This window comes from Tyto alba, unplaced genomic scaffold (assembly GCF_018691265.1).
Source record: "Tyto alba isolate M040663 unplaced genomic scaffold, T.alba_DEE_v4.0 Super-Scaffold_40, whole genome shotgun sequence".
In the NCBI taxonomy this organism is placed as follows: Eukaryota; Metazoa; Chordata; class Aves; order Strigiformes; family Tytonidae; genus Tyto; species Tyto alba.
In genome coordinates, this window is record NW_024881316.1 from 50,163,230 (window position 1) to 50,182,693 (window position 19,464).

Here is a 19,464-nt window from a genome sequence, read left to right on the forward strand (position 1 = left end):
TGGGGCTCGACTCTGGGGCAGTGGCCGTCCCTGGGAGCCTTTCCCCAGAGTGCCCAAAGAAAGGGGCAGAGCGGGGAGGCGGGGAGGGAATTCATGGGGACAGCTCAAATGGGCTGGACCAGTGGTGCCACCAGCCCAGAAACTTGTCCCCAGCCCCTGCCTGGGCAGGACATCCCCAGGCTGGGAAACTCCAGCTGAGATCCATCCAAACCAGTCCAGGGATGCCCAGTCCCAGTGTGGTTGGATGAGGGGCAGTGCTGCATCCTGCCCCTGACTAATTTACTAGTGTGGATGCAAACTGAAAAGGCTCCACACAGAAGACCAATAATGATGGGTCCTACGCACCCTTCCTGCAGACGTGAGATGCTTCATCTGATGCCACATATCCCATCCTGGAAAGCAAATGGTGAAGCCAAATAACTGCTGCGTGGTGGGATGATGTGGGTAGAAATACCAAGATTCGACTGGAACTCACTTCACCTCTGTCCTTTCTCTTCTGGTCCCCTGGGTAGACCTTCAAAATACCTTCAAGATGGGTGAAAATTCATGGTCTCATAGTGAAGGGCCCTGGGAGAGGGCACATGCAGGAGACGGATGTGTGATGTAAGGTCCCAGGTGTGGATCTGAGTGTGTATGAGCAGGGGGAGACACCGTGAGACATGTGTGAGCGATGCGGGGTGGAGGTCCGTATGCACAGGAGAGGGCAGAGGTGCAAGGAGCAAGTGGAGGCAGCAGCCAGGACAGCACGTTGTGCTGGGGAGACATCAGAGGGGATGGCTGTGTGAGCCGGCGGCCGCCGAGCATCATCCCCGAGGCAGGAGGTCTGGGCCCGGCTGGTGCTCCCGTTCCTGACCTGCTGGGACAGCCTGGACAAGCTTCTTCTGGGCCACGTGTTTACCTTGTGCACAGGGCCACGGAGATGCTGGGGGGGCTGGAGCAGCTCCCCTGGGGGGCCGGGCTGAGAGAGTTGGGGGGGTTCAGCCTGGAGAAGAGAAGGCTCCGGGGAGCCCTTTGAGCAGCCTCCCAGGGCTTAAAGGGGGGGCAGGAGAGGTGGGGGGGGACTCTGGATCAGGGGGTGGGGGTAGGAGGAGGGGTGATGGTTTTAAACTGACAGAGGAGAGATTTAAATTAGATGTAAGGCAGAAATTCTTCCCTGTGGGGGGGGTGAGGCGCTGGCCCAGGGTGCCCAGAGCAGCTGTGGCTGCCCCCTCCCTGGAAGGGTTCAAGGCCAGGTTGGACGGGGCTGGGAGCCCCCTGGGCTGGGGGAAGGGGGCCCTGCCGGGGGCAGGGGGGGGCACTGGGGGGGCTTTAAGATCCCTTCCCACCCAAACCGGTCTGTGATTCGATGATAGAACAAGGACAATACACATCAACAACCACATCCCTGAAGGATGAGAACTGCTGCACAAAACCGAAGAGCTTTGGCTTCAAGGTGGTTTGTTTTCCTCTGTGTCACTGTTTTCCCCTCCGGGGCGAGGAGCAGTAACTGGATCTGGCCAAAGGCCAAAAGCCACGTTACAAACCCGTCGGCTCCCCGCCGGCCTGATGGGCGATGCAGGGGTGGGGGCACAGATAACATCCCCCCCGCAGAAAACCGATACCCACGGGGGAGAGGCAGGAGCTGGCTCTCCTTACCTGACAGAGAGACAAAGAGACTAATACCGAAGGCTTTTAATACAGTGCTGCGCTCTCTGGGATAAAAATAGAGCTTTGTTTTATCCTTTGTACTCCGGCTTCTCCAGCAATTAAGATCTTTCCAGAATTCAAGTCTTTTGTGGGAAAGTGGCCCCAACTTGCAGGAACCAGGGCGCTCACCATTTCCTCCGCAGAAAATCACTGTAGAAGGTGAATAACGGAAAAAAATTACTAACTCGAGTGCAGTGGGTATCCCCCTCTCGTCTGATATCCCCCTCTCTTGCTTAAAGATTGCAGAGGTCTAAGCTGCAGACCCTGGGGCACCATCAGTGATGCAGGAGATTCCGTTCTCCCCAGTTTCTCCCCTTTCAGCGTGGCAGGTCCCTGTGCCTGACACCAGACCTCCGGATGAGCGATGCCTCTGGTGCACGCATCAAGATGCTATTTTCGTCTAGGGGATTGCGAAACAATGAAATCTCTTTGAATGCAACAAATTATCCCTTCTTAATGTCACCAGTAAACAAAAAAAAAAAAAAAATCACATGGGAAGATCTGATGGGATTTGGGGGCCATCTGCACGTTTTAGGGTTTATGTTTGTCATTTTCATATGTGATTTGGATCCCCAGGCTTTATTCTGTGAAATCCAGTTCTCTTGGAGGGAATCTTAAGCCTGTCTTAATAGCTGGGAACAATCCAGTAACCTTCATTATTCAAACATCATTAAAACAACTTTTCCCACTAATCCTTTCAGCACTGGAAACGCAGAAAGTTGCTCTCCAATGCTGTTGTAGGCTGTCTTTGCAACAAGCTGTTGGTTGGAAGAGTTCTTTGGCTTTGTGTTATGAACTGTGCAGTAGCAAAAAAGGATCCGATAGAAAAGGAAGATGTAGGAAAAGGGCAAAAGCTCTGGAACAGCTTTTATCTGAGGAACTGTAAATTACATTAGTCCAATTCAGAAGAGGACATAATGAATAGCCACAAGGTTGAACCGGGGAGGGAGCAGCTATTCATCATCTGTTTCAGTAGAAAAACTTGGAAGGCGTGAAAATGAAGATAGCGGGACCAGGCTCAGGATGAAATGGGTCTTCAGATGATGCTGGGTACTGAAAGTTTACAGGTTCAAACCTGAGTTTGACATCTTCATGGAAGAAAATCGGCATGAGTTTATTGAAGACAAAGATATTCCCTCTGGCCCCAGGCGTCCTAAGGTGGACATCTCACACGGGCCAGAAGACTTGTGCTCCGGACAAGGTTTGATGAACTGTGGTCCTTCCTGATGTATCTGGTTTTTCATTATAAATGGATTTGTCCTCCTGAGAGCCTCAGGCTCCCCCATCCTCCCGATCCACGGGCTGCGCTCTTCCTTTTCATGTTTTTTCTTAAACCAGCACTTTCTTCTTCTCCATTTTCCACTGCACTTTCTGAGCTGTGGGATTATTCACCTCAGAAGAAGATCCTAGTCCAACTTCTTTCCCGGGTGATACAAAATGGGTACGGTGGGGACCAGTCCAGGGAGCAGGGTCTCCTCCCCCATACCCCTCCACGCTGTAGGGTGGGTGGCAAGTGCTCCAGAGGACGACGTTCCTAAAGCCCAGGTTAGCTTCCCAGCCCTTTGGGCTGGCGTCTGTGGTGCGCCTGCAGCTTGCCTGGTCCACAGGCAGATGTGTCACCTACCCAAACCCTTTCTGCTGCACACAGCCCCTTGCAACGGGATGGCTGCAGCAAGCAACTCTGAAGTCTCATTAAGATTTTCTAGCATCAGCTTCCATGGAAGGTAAAAGATAGATGGACGGGGGTGTGCGTGGTTATGACCTGAGAGGACTGATGTCACCAGGGGCAGGAACCTGGAAAGGTAGAAGTTTCCGTACCATGCCAGAGATGCGAGCTAATCAGCCGAGATGTCTACAGGGGTATCAGCTCAGCCTTTCTGCGAGCGATACCATGTCATACAACATGTCCAGCTTTACAGGCAAGGCTGGCACGTGAAAAAAAGAGCTGAAACACTGAGCCCCGTGCAGAAAGGAAGCTGCAGAGACAGAGGTGAGCAGAATCCAGGCTTCCCAGGAGGAGAAGTCACCAAGAGCCGGTGTAAAGCGAGCAGGGGAGAGGGCAGCTGGGACAGCTGGCTCAGCTCAAGCTGGACGTGGCCAGCAAGTGATGATGTGGCTTGTGTAGTGCAGGCTGTGCGAAGGAGGAGGTTTGAGCCCTTTCTTTCATTTTTCATTACTTTCTGAGGCAGCCTGGCTGTTTGGCTCTTCGGGGGAATGATACTTTGCTGCCTTTCAAACTGCTCGCTTTTTGTAACGCTAGAAATTCGGATCCTTCCCCTGGAGGTCTGGAGGGGTTTGTGTTTGGGTGCTTTCAAGGGGAGATCTTCCTTCTCTGGACTGATCCCCACCAAAACCACATTTCATGGAGATCTCTGGCAGCAACGGGACAATTCCCACCACCCAGCTTTGCCTGCCTGTAACCTGGGCATGGGGTTTAAGTCCAACAGTCAACAGAGAAAGACCAGAGACTCCCACGAGCATTTTCCCCCCCAACTCAGATACATCTAAGGCACCTGGGATGGATTTCCCTCGAGCTGGGGCAGTCCTTCCATTTGAGCACAGAGAGCTCAGGGACTAATGGTGAACTGCAGGACAGCTACGAGTAGTTGGGGCAGGCACTTCTCCAGAGAGGGAGGAAAATGAGCAATCATCGGGGCATTTTAAACCCTGATGATGTTGAGCTGCATCAGAGCTTTTTGCCCTTCAGGGTTTTGTTTGGTTTTGTTTAGCACGGTTCTGGTCATTGAGCAAAGTCTATTTTGGAGAAAGGGAGTCTTTTCGGGATTCCTCAGCCTTATATTTAAGATTTAAAAGCATAGGTGGGCTTCCCAAAATCACAACGAAGGCCAGATCTGATATCCCTGGGCAACTTGGGTGTCTGGAAAAGGGAAAAAAGGAAAAGAAGAGAGCACTTCTGTTATACTTTACATAAAGACACAAACCCACCTGACCTGACCACATGGTTTTTTACATTTGGGGTGGCTTTAAAATGATCTCTGGGCAGGATTTTGAGGCCAAAGTCCTCCCTGAAAGCTGCCTGAGGTGTTCAGAGGTAGCGACCTCGGCAGCTCTGCCTCCAGGGTGGAGGTGGGCATGGAGAAGGCAGCAGAGCCACGGGAAGGGGATCGGTGAGCCTCTGCCCGGGGCTCACCCCGCCCCAATCCCGCTCACAGCCCAACGGCGACGTGCCGACCGCTCCGTTTCTCACGTGGGGGGACAGCTGTGCTTCTCCTCTTCGCCCCGGCATGTCCCATCCCTCCCACCCTGCCAAGTTCACACATTTTGCCCCAAAGCCTTCCCTGCTTTTCAGACCTGGGTTGGTAAAATGACCCTTCACGGGTGACAGTCATTTCCATACAGCTTCTAGATTCATGCAACTGAAAACCCAAGCCCTCCTTTGCCAAAAGTTGGTTGAAAAGTTGAAAGTAGTGATTTTTTTTTTTTTTTTTTCTAGCCTTTGTAGCATTTTCTAGCATTATAATTTCTCTGGCTCCCAGAACGTGAGGATGCATGCGCTGGGACGTGCACCAGGGGCTAAGCTGCGGGCAGCTTGCCTCCAAGAAGGGTTTCTTTGCTGTGAGACCTTCTTACTTGGCACCAGCAACCCACCGCCGTGGCTGTCCTTTGGCTCGGTGATGCCTTGTAACCAAGTGGGACCAACTGGGAGATCGGAGATGGGGGTGGTGGTGGTGGTGTCCAAAAATAGGTGATGGGAAAGCAGGGAGCTGATCCGATGAGCAGCTGGGTGGGTCTCTGGTCTGTGAAGCAATTTGGGGTACCTGGGGGGGAGAGGCAATGGCTCTCTGGGCCCTCAGGCTGGAAAAGCAGAAAGACAATGAGCTGAAAGGGGCTCGCTGTTGGGTACTTGGGGGTCTGACGCTACGTTTGGGGTCTGCAGCGCTTGTATTTATGGACGAGCCCATGTTTGTGCAATACTGGTAAAGGCAAACTGTTTCCTCCCGTGGCTTATGCGGTGAGTGCTCTGGAGCTTGGGCCAAAATGAAGAAGTTTTTTCACTGTCTCACCAAATTGCAGCTTCATCTGTAATCATCTGACTCTTTAAGTTAACGCTTCCTCAATCACTTCCCTCCTAATTATCCCCTTTGCACCAAGCCTATGCGGTAGGCAAGTCAAAGCTTCTACTCACAAGCGTATGTAATTATTATTGTTTTGTTATTGTTTGGATAACCTGGTGAAATGTGGGATGACAGCTGTTCCAGCTCAGCAGCCTCCAGATATTAAAAGTTGCTTCAGTGAATTAACTTTTTTTTCAGCAAACTCTTGCAAACATCCTCATTAAATATAAATGGATTTTCTTTTCACCCTGGAAGACAATTGGAATAGCATAATGAGTGCCAGTCAGCCCTGTCGTATTGAAATATATCCTGTCAGGTAACTAATTTGGGATGAGATTACAGATCTGGTTGCTGAAGTGGTAATTTGGGCATACTTAGACTTCCGCATGGTGTTTGACTTGGTGTCACGCAATATTTTGATTAAGAAGTGAAAAGTTCTGTGGCAATTTAGCACAGCGGGTGCCGAAGGTGTCACGCGCGCGAGCAGCACTCGGCAGTGGCTGCAGGCAGGGATTTGTCACCGGGGATGCTGGCACCCGCCGAAGCCCCGTGGGGACCAGACCTTGTCGTGCAGCCGTTTGCATTTCCCCGCGTGTGGCAAGTGGTCGTGGCCAGCAGCACGGGCCAGGATGCCGAGCCCGGGGAAGCCGTGTCGGGGGAAGCCGGTACGGAGCTGCTGCAGGAGCTTGGCAGCGTTATTGTGCTTCAACGCGGTCTGAAAAAAAAAAAAAAAAAAAAAAAAAAAAAAAGTGTCTAGTTTCAGAGCCCACGGCTTTGGAAAGGTGCTGGGAAAGTGGGGTTGGTTAGAGAGGAGCAGCCAGAGCCATTAAAACCTCAGCAGATCTGCCCACCCTGAAGTCACCAGCAGCTCTACCTGGTTGTTGGTAAGGAAAGGGAGAGGTGGGCTGATCACGGAGCAAGAAGCAGGAATGTGGTGGCCGTCGCCCTGGGAGCGGATGAATCCACAGGGCTTCATCCCTGGAGCAGATTTTAGCTGAGAAGGGCTGAGCCGTGTGGTCAGCTAAGCCCTGTTGATGGTCCAAAAGATTAATATCTCCCACGATCGCTTCTGTGAGCAGCCCGGGGAACTGGTCGTGTCCCTGTGCTGCCTGTTTTCCATTGCGAAAGCTCATTAATTCGGGGAAGACTGTGGGGCAGGCATTTGGGAGAGCTGCTGTCCCTCCCCACCCCGCCCCCAGGTTGGAGGGGCTATGTCCCCCAGCTGTCCCCAAGGACCAGGACCCCCCCCAGATCTCCTCAGCCCTCTTTGCCAGTTGAGCAAGGCTGTGCTCGGTGTGCAACCCGCAGGGCAGGAGTTTGGAGATGCTGCTTTGGGTTTTGGGGTGTGTGTGTGTGGGGGGGTGACCAAATCCTTCGGAATTTGCAGGTTGTGGTGCCGGGGGGTGGGAAGGTGGCTGGGCAGGGGGAAGGCAGGAGGGAGATGCAATGGCTGCTCCTGCCCGCCCCCTCCTCCACGTGATATTCCTGATATTTTCGCAGACGGTGCAGCAGGACGAGCATTGAAAATTTGTTTAGGTGGGGAGCAGGCGAGGCTGTTGTATAATGGTTCAGCATGCTAACTCTTTTGTTTTGTTTTGTTTTGTTTTTTCCCTTTTTTTTTTTTTTTTCTCCTGTTTGTTATCAGATTACAGTCCTAATTTCAATTCCACAGCTTTGATTTGGGGGTGGCCCAGTTTCTCCACTTATCCCAGAGCCCTACTCAGGTATCGCCAGGGTCCTTTTCTGTCCCCAGCCGGGTTGGCCGTGGCCAGACAGGGACCCTCTCCTCTCCAAACCACCCTGTGACGGGCTGGGGACTGAGCACTGGCCTGGCCAGCCCTGGCAGGCAACATCCCAGTGTGGATGGGTGAGAGACATGCCCAGGCAGCACTTAATTCACTAATTTAGATGGAGCCAACAACTCCAAGTGGTTCAGGAGCAGGAGGCTGGCTCTCCCCGAGGTCTTTATTGTAATTGTGAGTTGGATCCTTCCTCGGGCAGCTGAGTCCTCATTCCCATCTCCTGGCCTCTTGAGGGCCTGGCAATGGGTTAAAAGCTGTGGCATCCCCCTGCTTTCCCACCCCACGTTGTGGGGGGTGTCTGGAGATGGGGACCAGAGATGCCAGGATTTGCCTTTAGTCACTTCCCAGGATCTGATGGTGGATGGATGGATGGATGGGTGGATGGGTGGATGGGTGGATGGATGGAGAGATGGATGGATGGATGGATGGATGGATGGATGGATGGATGGATGGATGGATGGATGGATGGATGGATGGATGGATGGATGGATGGATGGATGGATGGATGGATGGATGGATGGATGGATGGATGGATGGATGGATGGATGGATGGAGAGATGGATGGATGGAGGGATGGATGGATGGAAGAATGGATGGATGGATGGGTGGATGGATGGATGGATGGATGGATGGATGGATGGATGGATGGATGGATGGATGGATGGATGGATGGATGGATGGACGGGTGGGTGGATGGGTGGAAGGAAGGAAGGATGGATGGATGGATGGACGGACGGACGGACAGAAGGAAGGAAGGATGGATGGATGGATGGATGGGTGGATGGATGGATGGATGGATGGATGGATGGATGGATGGATGGATGGATGGATGGATGGATGGATGGATGGAGAGATGGAGGGATGGAGGGATGGATGGATGGAAGAATGGATGGATGGGTGGATGGATGGATGGATGGATGGATGGATGGATGGATGGATGGATGGATGGATGGATGGATGGGTGGGTGGATGGGTGGAAGGAAGGAAGGATGGATGGATGGATGGACGGACGGACGGACAGAAGGAAGGAAGGATGGATGGATGGATGGGTGGATGGATGGATGGATGGATGGATGGATGGATGGATGGATGGATGCTTACCCCTCACCAGAGGCTGCAGGAGCCCAGGGAGAAAACAGCACCCAAGGGATGCTGGCAGAGAAGGGGGCACAGGACTTCATGGACTGGAGGATGGTCTTAGCAAAGCCAGACCAAGATGCACATCTCAGCCTCAGAGCCCTTGCTCCGAGGGAACAGGCACTTCAGTGCTGGCAATGCCTGGTGGGCTTCACTGTCCCCCTTGACCACCATCTCTCCTGAACTGCACCAGGAACACAGATGGCTCCACTGAAAGGTGGCATGTGCCACAGGCAAGGAGCAAAGCGTGGCACAGGGTGTGCAGCAACCCCAGACCGCCCTGATCCGAGGCTTTGAGCAAGCTCCAAGCACCAAACCAGCCAGGCTGGGTTTGAAACAAGAGCTGTTCCTACAGTCTGATAAAATTACGAGTGACCCAGAAAAACTCCCTCTCTTTCCATCAGCAGAAATGCCAGGGAAGGAAGCAGGGCACTTGATGAATTATGAAACACTTGGAAATGAAAGGCTGTGTAGACAAGTGCTGAATATTTCATTCCCTCTTGCTTGGCTCTTGCCTGCCAGGGAAGTGGGCTGAGAGGGGTCCGAGGAAGGAGCCCGTTTTCCCAAGCTTAACGCAGGTGCATCATCCCAACAATTCACACTCTCGCAGACGAGCTGGCCCGAGGTCTGCGAGCAGAGCTGGGGTGTGCAGAAGCCCATAAGTCAGGCTGAAAAGCTTGCAAAGACGTGAGGATGGCAAAAGAGCCCGCATCTCACCATCTTCTCAGGAGATGGGAGCATCTGCTCTTTGCCTGTTGCCACCACCCAGATGTTGTGGCTGGGGAAAAGCTGCCACAGGGCCAGGACTGGCCCCCTGACCAGAACTGGCTCTGCCATACCTGCTTTTACCTGCTCCCGTGGTGGCATCAGCCCACGATTCCGAGCCCTCCCAGGCAGCATGTGCTTTCGACTGGCTCGGCTGGGGAGAGCATCGGCGTGCTGGAGATGGGCGTGAAGTTGCTGCAGCCTCTGGGCTTCCCTAAATTGACCTTGTCCCAGGTGGAGGCAGCACCGCAGCAGGGTCACAGAAGCAGGAGGGGTCTGGAAACTTGGTTTGGGGAAAATCAGGAGGGGCCCCCATCTCTGCTGCGGCTGGGGCACATCCTCTCCTGAGGGGTCCCTCTGCCTGGGACATCCCCCTTTGTCCTGTTCTCATGCAGAGATGTTGCCTGGCCCTGGGGTCTCCTCCATCAGCCCCTGCTCCCCCCACCCCACGTCCCCGCTCCTGAGCAAGCACGGGCGGGCTGTGCACGAAATGCCTCGTGGAGACGTTTGCACCCTGTTGACTCCTGGGTTTCTTTTTTTTTTTTGCCCCACTCTTTGCTGTTTGCTTCAACGGGGCCAGATCCAGATGCTCTCAGGGAGAACCACCGTAGGGGCACGTGGTGGATACCACGCCCTGAAGCCCTGAGCACGCAAACTGCTTCAGCTCTTGTACCCTTCCTTGCAAAGCTGCAACAGCTACACCAGAGAAACCCCCCAGTTACTCCTGGTTCTAAAGGGGTGCTAGTATTAAGAGGAGACATGTTGTGAGATGAGCTGAACCGTGGCCTCTCAGAGCTGCTGGCTGCGGAGGGCTTCATCAACTTTGTTAACCGTGAAGCTCCAGGGAAACACACGTGCATCTTTCAGACCAGCCTCCCCTGTGCCCTGTCCCACCACCACCAGCAAGGGGGTTTAGAGGAACCAGAAGAGCCCCTCATCCCCCCAGCATATCCTCTGGGATACCTCTAGATATTTCCTATGGAATGGAGTTCCCTAGAGGCACCAAACCATTGCAAAGTCATGACTCATTTAAGACTTCAGTTGCTTTCTCAGTGGGGTCAACACCACCACCACCACCAGAAATGAACCCTCAACTGACTAGTGCTGGGAGCATGCAGCCTGCAGGGAGGGGTGAAGGGAGCTGGGCTTGGATGGTCTGGTGGAAAGGAGACCAGGGGATCACCTAACAGCAGCCTGCAGCTCCTTGAAGGGGGGTTACAGAGAGAACAGTAACATCCAGAGTTGGTCATGAAGATGCTGGGGGGGCTGGAGCAGCTCCCCTGGGGGGCCGGGCTGAGAGAGTTGGGGGGGGTCAGCCTGGAGAAGAGAAGGCTCCGGGGGGACCTTCGAGCGGCCTCCCAGGGCTTAAAGGGGGGACAGGAGAGGTGGGGAGGGACTCTGGGTCAGGGGGTGGGGATGGGACGAGGGGGGACGGTTTTAAGCTGAAAGAGGGGAGATTTAGATTAGATGTAAGGAATAAATTCTATACTGTGAGGACAGTAAGGCACTGGAACACCTTGCCCAGAGCAGCTGTGGCTGCCCCCTCCCTGGAAGGGTTCAAGGCCAGGTTGGACGGGGCTGGGAGCCCCCTGGGCTGGGGGAAGGGGGCCCTGCCCAGGGCGGGGGGGGGCACTGGGTGATTTTTAAGGTCCCTTCCAACCCAAACCATTCTGTGATTTGATGATTCTATGACAGATGAAATAACAAGGAACAACAGGCACAGATTGTGGCTTGGGAGGTTCAGGTGGGATATCAGGAAAATATTCTTCCCCAGGAGGGTGGTGCAGCCTCAGCAGGCCAGCAAAGAGGGGGAGGATCTCCATCCATGGAGGTTTTTGAGGCTCGGGTAGATGAAGCCATGGCCAAACTCATCAAGAGTTGGTGACGATCTTGCTCAAGGCAGGAGGTCCCTTCCACACAGCAGGTCTGTGATTCGGACGTACCAGCCCTTGGACAAAAAGCTCTGAGCCCTGTTGCAAGTTTCCCATCAGCAAAAGTTTCAGCCCTGCACTGATTTGCTGCTGAAGCAGCAGCTGGGAGCTCTGGGCTGCAGGAGATTTCAGGTGGGAGACCAAGAGATGGGGCAAACTGAGTACAGGCACATCCCTACCCCCGGCAATGGCAAAATAAGGCAAGGCAGCTTGAAATCACTTCAGAGCAGCCTCTGTGGGTCCAATAGAAAGCAGAAATGCCCAAGGCTGCAGTACTGCAGGCTCACTGGTGTTCACCATCCTCCCGAGGATATAAATCAGAAGGTGGATTGCAGCCTCATGCAAGTCAGCTTTTCTAGAGCAGAGAGGAGCTGGAAGGGAGCCTGAGCCCCGGGGGTAAATTCTCTGGAGATCAGGCTGGTTCCAGGTTTTTTGCATTTCCCATCACAGCAGTAAGGACTTTCCCCATGGCCGAGGGGGGTCTTCCTATGTACAGACACATCTGCCATCGCTGTGTCCGTGCAAGAAGCTTCCTCTTCCTCCAGCATGCCACGCTGGGGCAATGTGCATCCGTGAGCCAAAGGTCCCTGGGTCCACCTTGTCCTAAGAGCAGCAGAGAAGCCACCACCTCACCTTAGGTGGCTGCATTTTTATGATGTGCCACCAGCAAACAGGTTAAATAATACTGACACCTACAAACACATGTAAGAAGAGCAAGAGCTGCACGGTGCGTTACGGGCTGAGCGTAGCAAACCCTCACAGACACATCCAACTAGTATGCAACTGCACTGAATTACTTGATCGTAGGACTCAAGCCACAAGAGCATCCCTCCAAACTGACCTGACTGAAGCCAAATCCAGCCATAGGCAGAGAACATCCCTCCAGAGCCCTGCAACACAGAGTCTGTGCTCAAATCCTGAGAAATAAAGCGCAGACTTCGCTCAAGGAAGCTTTTCCAAAACAAGAGAGCCACTGCTCTTGCAAACAGCAAGTAGCATTATTTCACAAACCCTGAAATCCAGGCTGATTCAGCAGCTTTTTCCCCCATCTCAGAGAAGGAGCAGGTCTCCGTGGGCGGCTCCGCGTGGAGCAACACAAAAAGGAAAAAAAAAAAAAAGGAGTTCATGTCTAATACCCTACACGGCACCTTGGAGACAGTTAAAGGAGCTCAGTGCTGGGACACCTGAGGAGGGGAGGGGAAAGTCCTGCAGGGACGGGCCCCATCCTGCACGGCACACGGGGCCAGGTCTGCCCCAGCTCTCCTTTGCTCCTGGAGCACCAAGCACCGCCAGCAAGTTCCAGCAGGACCCGTCGGAGGTTTGCTGGGAAGCAGGACCTCCCTGCTGCTGCTGCAAGTCAGGCAGAGCTCGATAGGTGGATGAGCAGCAGTAAGGTCGTTTTTCTGTTTTCCTCAGGTAGTTTGTTAATTTCCCCGAGGAGCTTTTTGTTATAAATGAGTACTGTGGGATAGCTACACAGCACAGTTGGATTTATTTGGTCGGAGAAACGCCCACAGCAGTTCTGTGATTCCCCCCCCACACGCAGGTGTGTGCACAAGGGGGACACAGGGACCCGTCCAAAGAAAGGCCGTTTGGATGGGGAAGGGAAAAAAGAGGGTTGGCAGAGGCAGAACCCAGGAAAATCAAGCCCCAAAGCCAGTGAAGCCCCTGGGGAGCTGAGCAGGGCTGAGCAGACCTTGCTCTTCCCTCCAGCATTTCAGGGGGTGCTTCAAAGCATAAGGGGGGGGCTTGAGAGCGGGGAAAGACAAACCCCATCCTCAGCTCTGACACAGACTGACCTGGGGCAAACCTGCGGTAACCCCCCTTTTTCCTTGAGTTACACGGGGGCAGAGGCAGCACAGGAGCCCCCAGTATCCCACCACGCAGCATGCGGAGTCCTTGTCTCTGAAATCACGTCTGGATAAATCAGCAGTGAAGTAACCAAAGCCTTAAGGTTTGCAAGGAAGTCGTTTAATCAGCAGCAGCAGTTGTTTTAAGGGGCCCGAGCCGGCGGAGCTCTGCAGGTATATTCCCGGTGTGCCGTGTAACATCTTCACTGTCCGCTGGGATCGCGGCACCGGAGATGACACGCAAGGCAGATGGGGTGAGGCAGCTCCGCAGTCACTGTTTCAGGGCTTTTTCCGTGTCAGGAGTCACTTGTTGATTCATAGCTGGCTTTTCTCAGGCTGAGAAGGTCCCTGTGGTGCCACCGCAGAACATGAAGCCACGGCTCCTTGACAAGCCATGAGGTGGAAAATAAGTAATGACTTCTATTAGAGAGCGCCAGGCTCCTCCGCTCTCTGTGGAATTCTATTTGGAGCTGTAATTTAACAACCGTGGCTGCTTTTATTGCACACAGTGCTGCACTCCCTGGCTGAGAGAGCAGCAGGCTGCAGCCAGCCCGGGCAAGAGCCTCCGCGAGCGATGAGGAGCCTTCTTCCTGCTCGTCTTGGGGGAGCTCAGGTGGTGATCGGATGCTTGGGGGGGGGGAGAGACGGCCAGGGTGGTTGGGAGGTGTTACCCTCCCCTCAGCATCCGTCCCAGCCCGTGGTGGGAGTCGGCCCGTGCAGTTTGGGTCGGGGAGATGGGAGGGAGCTCCTACGCAGCCAGGCAGGATGCTCGGGGCAGCAGTGGGGTTGGGGGAACCAGCTTGTTTTCCACCGAAGGTAAAATGGGAACGCTCCGCTGCCGGACCAATCCAGCACAAGAGTGGGAACAACCTGGGACGGAGGAAATAATGTGTTAAACCATCCTCTCCGTGTCCTGCTGTAAACACCTCCCTTCGTCCACGAGCCCCTGTGGCTCTGGGACACGTGGGCCTGGCTCGGGTGAGGTTGTCACCGGCTCCATGGGCTGTGACAAATACACGGGGGGCTGAACTTCGGCATGCAGCTTGCCCCACACACTGCAGACCACTGCGATACTTACAGGATGAAGGATCGCAGGATCGTATCACAGGATTACGGGATAATTCCGACTGGAAGGCATTTCAGGAGCTCTCTAGTCCAGCCTCGTGCTCACAGCTGGGTCAGCTTGACCTCATACCACGTGGCTCTTGGCTTTTTCCGGTTGGGTCTTGAAATTAACGGTTGGACTTGATGATCTTAAAGGTCTTTTCTGACCTAAATGATTCTATGAAAGCCCCCAGGATGTAGACAGCCTAGCCTCCCGGGGTCCCTGCTGCGTTGCTTGAAAATACCTAGCAGGCTGGGACAGACAGGAGCCTTCAGGCATCAGTTGAGATTAGACCTCCCTTAGCAGAAGGGACTCGGTCTTCTCCTCTGAGCAGCTTTCAGACTCGCCTGCAGCACCTTCAGACTACATCCATCCAAGTAAACCAACCAACACGAGCCCTGTTCTCCAACCCTGGGCCAACCCAGCTGGGCTGGGCTGTTCCACTCTTCCCCCGCACAACCAGACATTTCCAGCCTGCTCCGGGGGTGCCCTGCCCCACTCTGACCCCACCTGGGGGGTGGGTTGGGGTCAGGCAGGTTGACCTGGGACCTCCCCATCTCACCTCCTGTGCTGACAATGTCCTGGTGCAGATGGGTGGGGGACAGTGCCCTGGTTCTTGCCTTGTTCAATTTATTAGCGCGGAGATAACTGCGGACATTCAGGATGGAAAAGGCCACTTTGGGTTCCCTTAGTTTCATCCCAGTAACACAAGAACGATGGTTCCCAAAGTCTCCTTCTCTTCTTATCCCAACAGCGTTACCTTGAAATGGCTTCTCCTTTGCCCACCATCTCCACTGGGCTGGGGTTACTGGTTACAGCGGCCAGAGCCCTTGGCCGTGCTCTGACCCTGCATCTCACATCTACCTCCTCTTAAGGCAAACGGGAAGCAAAACCAGCCACACACACTTGGGCGACTTGGCCAGCAAAACCTTTTCTCATTAAAAACGGTACCGGTGGGTGCTCACCACAGCTCACCTGACTTTTCTCTTCTTTGCTCCGTAGGCTCATTGGCACTTTCCAGATGGTCCTGCAAAAGGTGGTGGAGGAAGGGCAGGTGGAGGTGACAGACACGCTCATAGACGACAATAACTCAGCCATTCAGGTAGGTCACGAGGAATAAGCAGCCCAGTTTCTGGTCCATCTGTCCGTATTTCTGCTGACTCTGTGGGAACAGAGAAGTCTGTGTTATGCACCTGAGCCCCCAAATCCTCAACCTTTCCTTCATCCTATTACCTTTGCTCTGAAGGAATAAGGCAGCCAGGACCATCCTGAGCAAAGGCTGGCTACTCTGCAAGCCATCAGGAGTTTGGGATGGGAGCAAAGCAGGAACGGATCAGGTTTACGAGCCCTTAATCCGCACGCAGACAGGGTTCAACTGCTCATGCAGAGCTCAGAAATGGGCACAGCGTGGTCCTCAGGTCCCCGCAGAGATGCTGAGCAGCTGCTTTGGCCACACTGGCACCTGAGCAATCCCACGCTGGCCATGACTTTAATCCATACTGGCAGTACTGGTTGGTTGAAATGCTCGACATTTACAGTATTTGTCTCCAACCTCACCACTGCTTTTTATCTGACCCTTGGAGCGCATGAGAAATGCCTCGCGCGGCAGCTCGCCTGAAGCCCCAGTCTTTGCACCCCCTCTGGGGGAAATCAGGATAAGAAATTCAGCCTGGTCTGGGTCTGCTCCCCTCATCCAGAGCCCCCGATGCCAAGGAAAAGGCTCCCTGTCTGCAGCGTAACTCTGCGTTTCCAACTGGTTAAAGCACCTCATGGGAGCAGTTTCCCATGGCGATTGAGTTTTACAACACACTTGGAAATACAGCTCCTTCTTATCTTCTTGGGTATCAAAACCCTGATTTTTTAATTAAAAAATAAAACCTCAGCCTCCCCCCTTTTCTTATTCCTTTGTAAGCTGCTTCCTACACTCAGCATAAAGGCAAAGTGCAATTGCATATAACCCTCTGTGCTAACAACAAGCAGTTAGCAACGAAAAGATGAGTGGTTTCATTATGAGGAGACAGGAGGTAACTTCTCCTGTTGGGGTAGAGGGAATGAAACCAATAAAAGTACAAGGGATACAGTCCTGAGGAAGGAGAAAAAATGGAGGGGGTGCAGACCCAGGGGGCAAAAATAATTTCAGGCTTGGAGAAAACTGTCCCTGCTGTTGTCTTGGTTATCAAACTGAAAAGTTGCCTGATTAAAGTCCATGGGACTCACTAAAGGAAGAAAATCCCATATTTTGAAGACCCGTCATTGTCACAGGGGGAGCGAATTAAATACACGCAACTTCTTGATGCTGAAAATGATGAAATTTTGAGAGTTTTAAACTCGGACTGAGGAGTCGCCTGCATTGCCTGGTGCCTTGCAGCTTGGAGTAGCTCTACAGTAGGTCAAAGCAAATGGTTTGCTGCCCTTCGCCTCTTTATAAGCCGTGTGCTTCTAACTGGAGGCACCTGGAGGAGAAACGACCTTCCCCAGCCGGTGCCTGATGTGCTGGATAACTGTGCTCATCACCTCCCCTCCAAGGAGCTCCTGCCTACGTCTCCTCCGGGGTATGGCAGCTCTGCTGGGGTTGTTTTAGTATCCACAAAGTACTCTGGAAAACATAAATATTGACTGTTGCTTATTGCTACAAAATCGAGGCAGCCTGGGCAAGGCAGGTTTTGCAGGAGTACAGATAAAACAATAGATCCCCCCGTGTTCTGCACACCTCAAGCCTATGGGTGCAGACGCACAAATCCTGCTTTTCTAGCGCTTGCTGTGAGCAGAAATGCCACGTCCCTTGATTTTCCCTGCATTTATGGGGCATCGTCTTAGCCCCAGGTCACCCCTGTTCAAACCAGAGCTGGGAGGTGAGGGTGTGCACTGGCATTTTGGGCTTTCAGCTGGATTTCAGATGCCTTTGCTGTCCACTGCAACTTCAGGGGCACAGAGGCAACTCAGCTTCATAAATTCCATCTCCAAACCACTCGCTCCCAGCCTTTGCGCCAGCAAGAAGATAAATCTGGAGCCTCCAGAAAAGAGAATCCAGAGGGTGACGCCTGCGACATTTTGCACGGAGAAATGTTAGTGGAAATATAAATTTGGAATAGCTCCTGATGGGCAGCAGAACCAGGCCTCCTGGAGAGGTGACCCGCTTTTTTTCAGACCTCGAAAGATGCTGATTTTTTCAGTAGGCATTGGAGTGGGCCACAGCCAGTGAGGGTTGTTGCATGAGGACTGAAAAATGATCAGGCACGTGGAGGAGGCGGAGGTGGGCATGTATGGAAAGCCACTGCCCATCAGCTGAGACGGGGTAACCGGCTGCCTGCGGTCCCCATCCTCCGAGACGCAGAGGAAAAGGTTTTGCTTGGAAGCAACACGTCGCTCGCTTTGAGCAACCTCAAAGCCCAACCATGTGCCGGGGTTGCAAAAATCACCTCCAGAATCAGCAAAGCGAGCAACCTCCATCTCTCCCCTTCCTGCAACCCTCGCCCCTCTCAGCTCCTGCAAACCTGGGATTTTAAAGCCACGTTTCCTCGGCGAAGGCACCTGAGCAGGATCTGGCACTGCGTTACCCCCAGGAGGGCTGCTGGCCCGCGGGGCACAGATGCTCGGGGTGCTCTAACGCAGCACGGGCTCTATTTTTGCAAGACGCTGGGCTGGCACCGGGGATCCCTCCGGTGCTCACCGAGGTCCAGGCATCACTTCATCTCTCTGCGATCGAACGCAAAGGAAGGGTCGAAAACTGGTTTTCTTTCTCTGTGCTGACTGCAAAACATCACTGGCAGCTTCCAGCCAGCCTGAAGAACGTTATTGACTTGCCTTAGCAAAGAGATTAAAAGAGCCAGGAATTGTAAAGCCAGGAAGGATTTTATGATTGTGTCGTCTGGCCTCCTGCAAGAAGCTCTGGGATGCCTCAGAATTTGTTATTATCTCAAGTGGTGAAAAATAACCCCAGATAAAAATGATTTTAAAATGTCCAGTGACAGAGCAATCCACCAGCCCTTCAGTGAATCATCCCACTCGTTAATTTTCTTTTCTGTTAAATTGAGAGGTTTTATCCCAGTGTGAATTTCTCTTGGTTTCAGTTTACACCGACTAATTTCTCTTCAAAGAAGTGATGATTTTATTCAGCCCAAACCAAAATCTTTCCATTTATTGCACCCATAATTTTTAATTTCTTTTAAAGGATTCTTAAACTTCTAATTATAGTTTAAAAATGAGCTTTCAAAAATCAAATGTTTCACAACAGTGTTGAGGTAGTTTGAAAATGAGAAAAATTGATGTTTCAACACGGATCTTTGTCTCTCCCTTGCATCTGATTTTTTAAACAATCTGAAACAGCTTGGCGAGGTCAGCACAGTGTGGCAAATCATTTTTATTGACTCAAATTTGTATTCTGCCATACAAAGAACAAAATCAGTCAAACTCTTCCACAGAGCTCCAGTTCCAGCTGGGTTTGAGTCACACTTTAGCTGTCATTTCCTAAACGCACAGAATCCTTCCAGGCCCTAGCTTGTATTTTCCAGCCTTTCATCATCCCTTTGACAAGCTGCGCATGGAGCAAATCAGGATGCTGTACCTCCTCTTCAACATATACATGAAAAACGGAAGATTTTGTAATAAATTTTCCAGTTGGTTAGCCTTTTCGTTTTGTCCTTGTGTCTAAAACTGATTGCCATTGCATCAGATATAACCTATAATTTCTCCATGGAAGCTGAGTGGAGGTGGAGGATGGTTTTTGCTTTTGCTTTGATCTTTGTAGCAGCTGTTTGCCTTTCAAAATAGGTATGTTTTTAGGAGAGAGATTTTTCTGGCTGCTTTGTCGAAAGCAGTGGTTTTAGGAGGACTTTGAACATCAGGGCAAAGGCGGTGCCAGTGGCTCTTTGCAGCAAGATGAAGTGTCACGTATTTGGTTGGGTTTTAAATCCAGAGAATGATTTGGTGGGGAAAAATGTTCGAGAGCTCTAACCCGGAATTTGTTGCAGCAGCAAGGGGCAATCTCGGGTAAGTAAGTGGGGAATGACCACGTAGAAGAGGGAGAGGAACTTAGTTTATCCAGAAGAAATTTTAGGTCAAGCTTGAACAGACCCAGTGCCGGGTCCCTTCCCGCCCCCAAGCCCCAGCCAG

At 52.6% G+C, this 19,464-nt stretch overlaps 1 protein-coding gene across 5 annotated transcripts in view; it reads left to right on the top strand.

Moving 5' to 3' along the window:
- The window catches only part of OTOF (otoferlin), a 113,649-nt gene that overhangs the window by 23,517 nt on the left and 70,668 nt on the right, over positions 1 to 19,464 (top strand). For 4 of the 5 annotated variants that reach the window (XM_042803000.1, XM_042803001.1, XM_042803002.1 and 1 more), the window contains exon 4: positions 15,355 to 15,454. In XM_042803000.1, the coding sequence (XP_042658934.1) occupies positions 15,355 to 15,454 (100 nt within the window). Of the gene's footprint in view, positions 1 to 13,772; positions 13,861 to 15,354; positions 15,455 to 19,464 lie in introns of those variants that run through there. The other variant, XM_042803004.1, reaches the window with a different exon arrangement.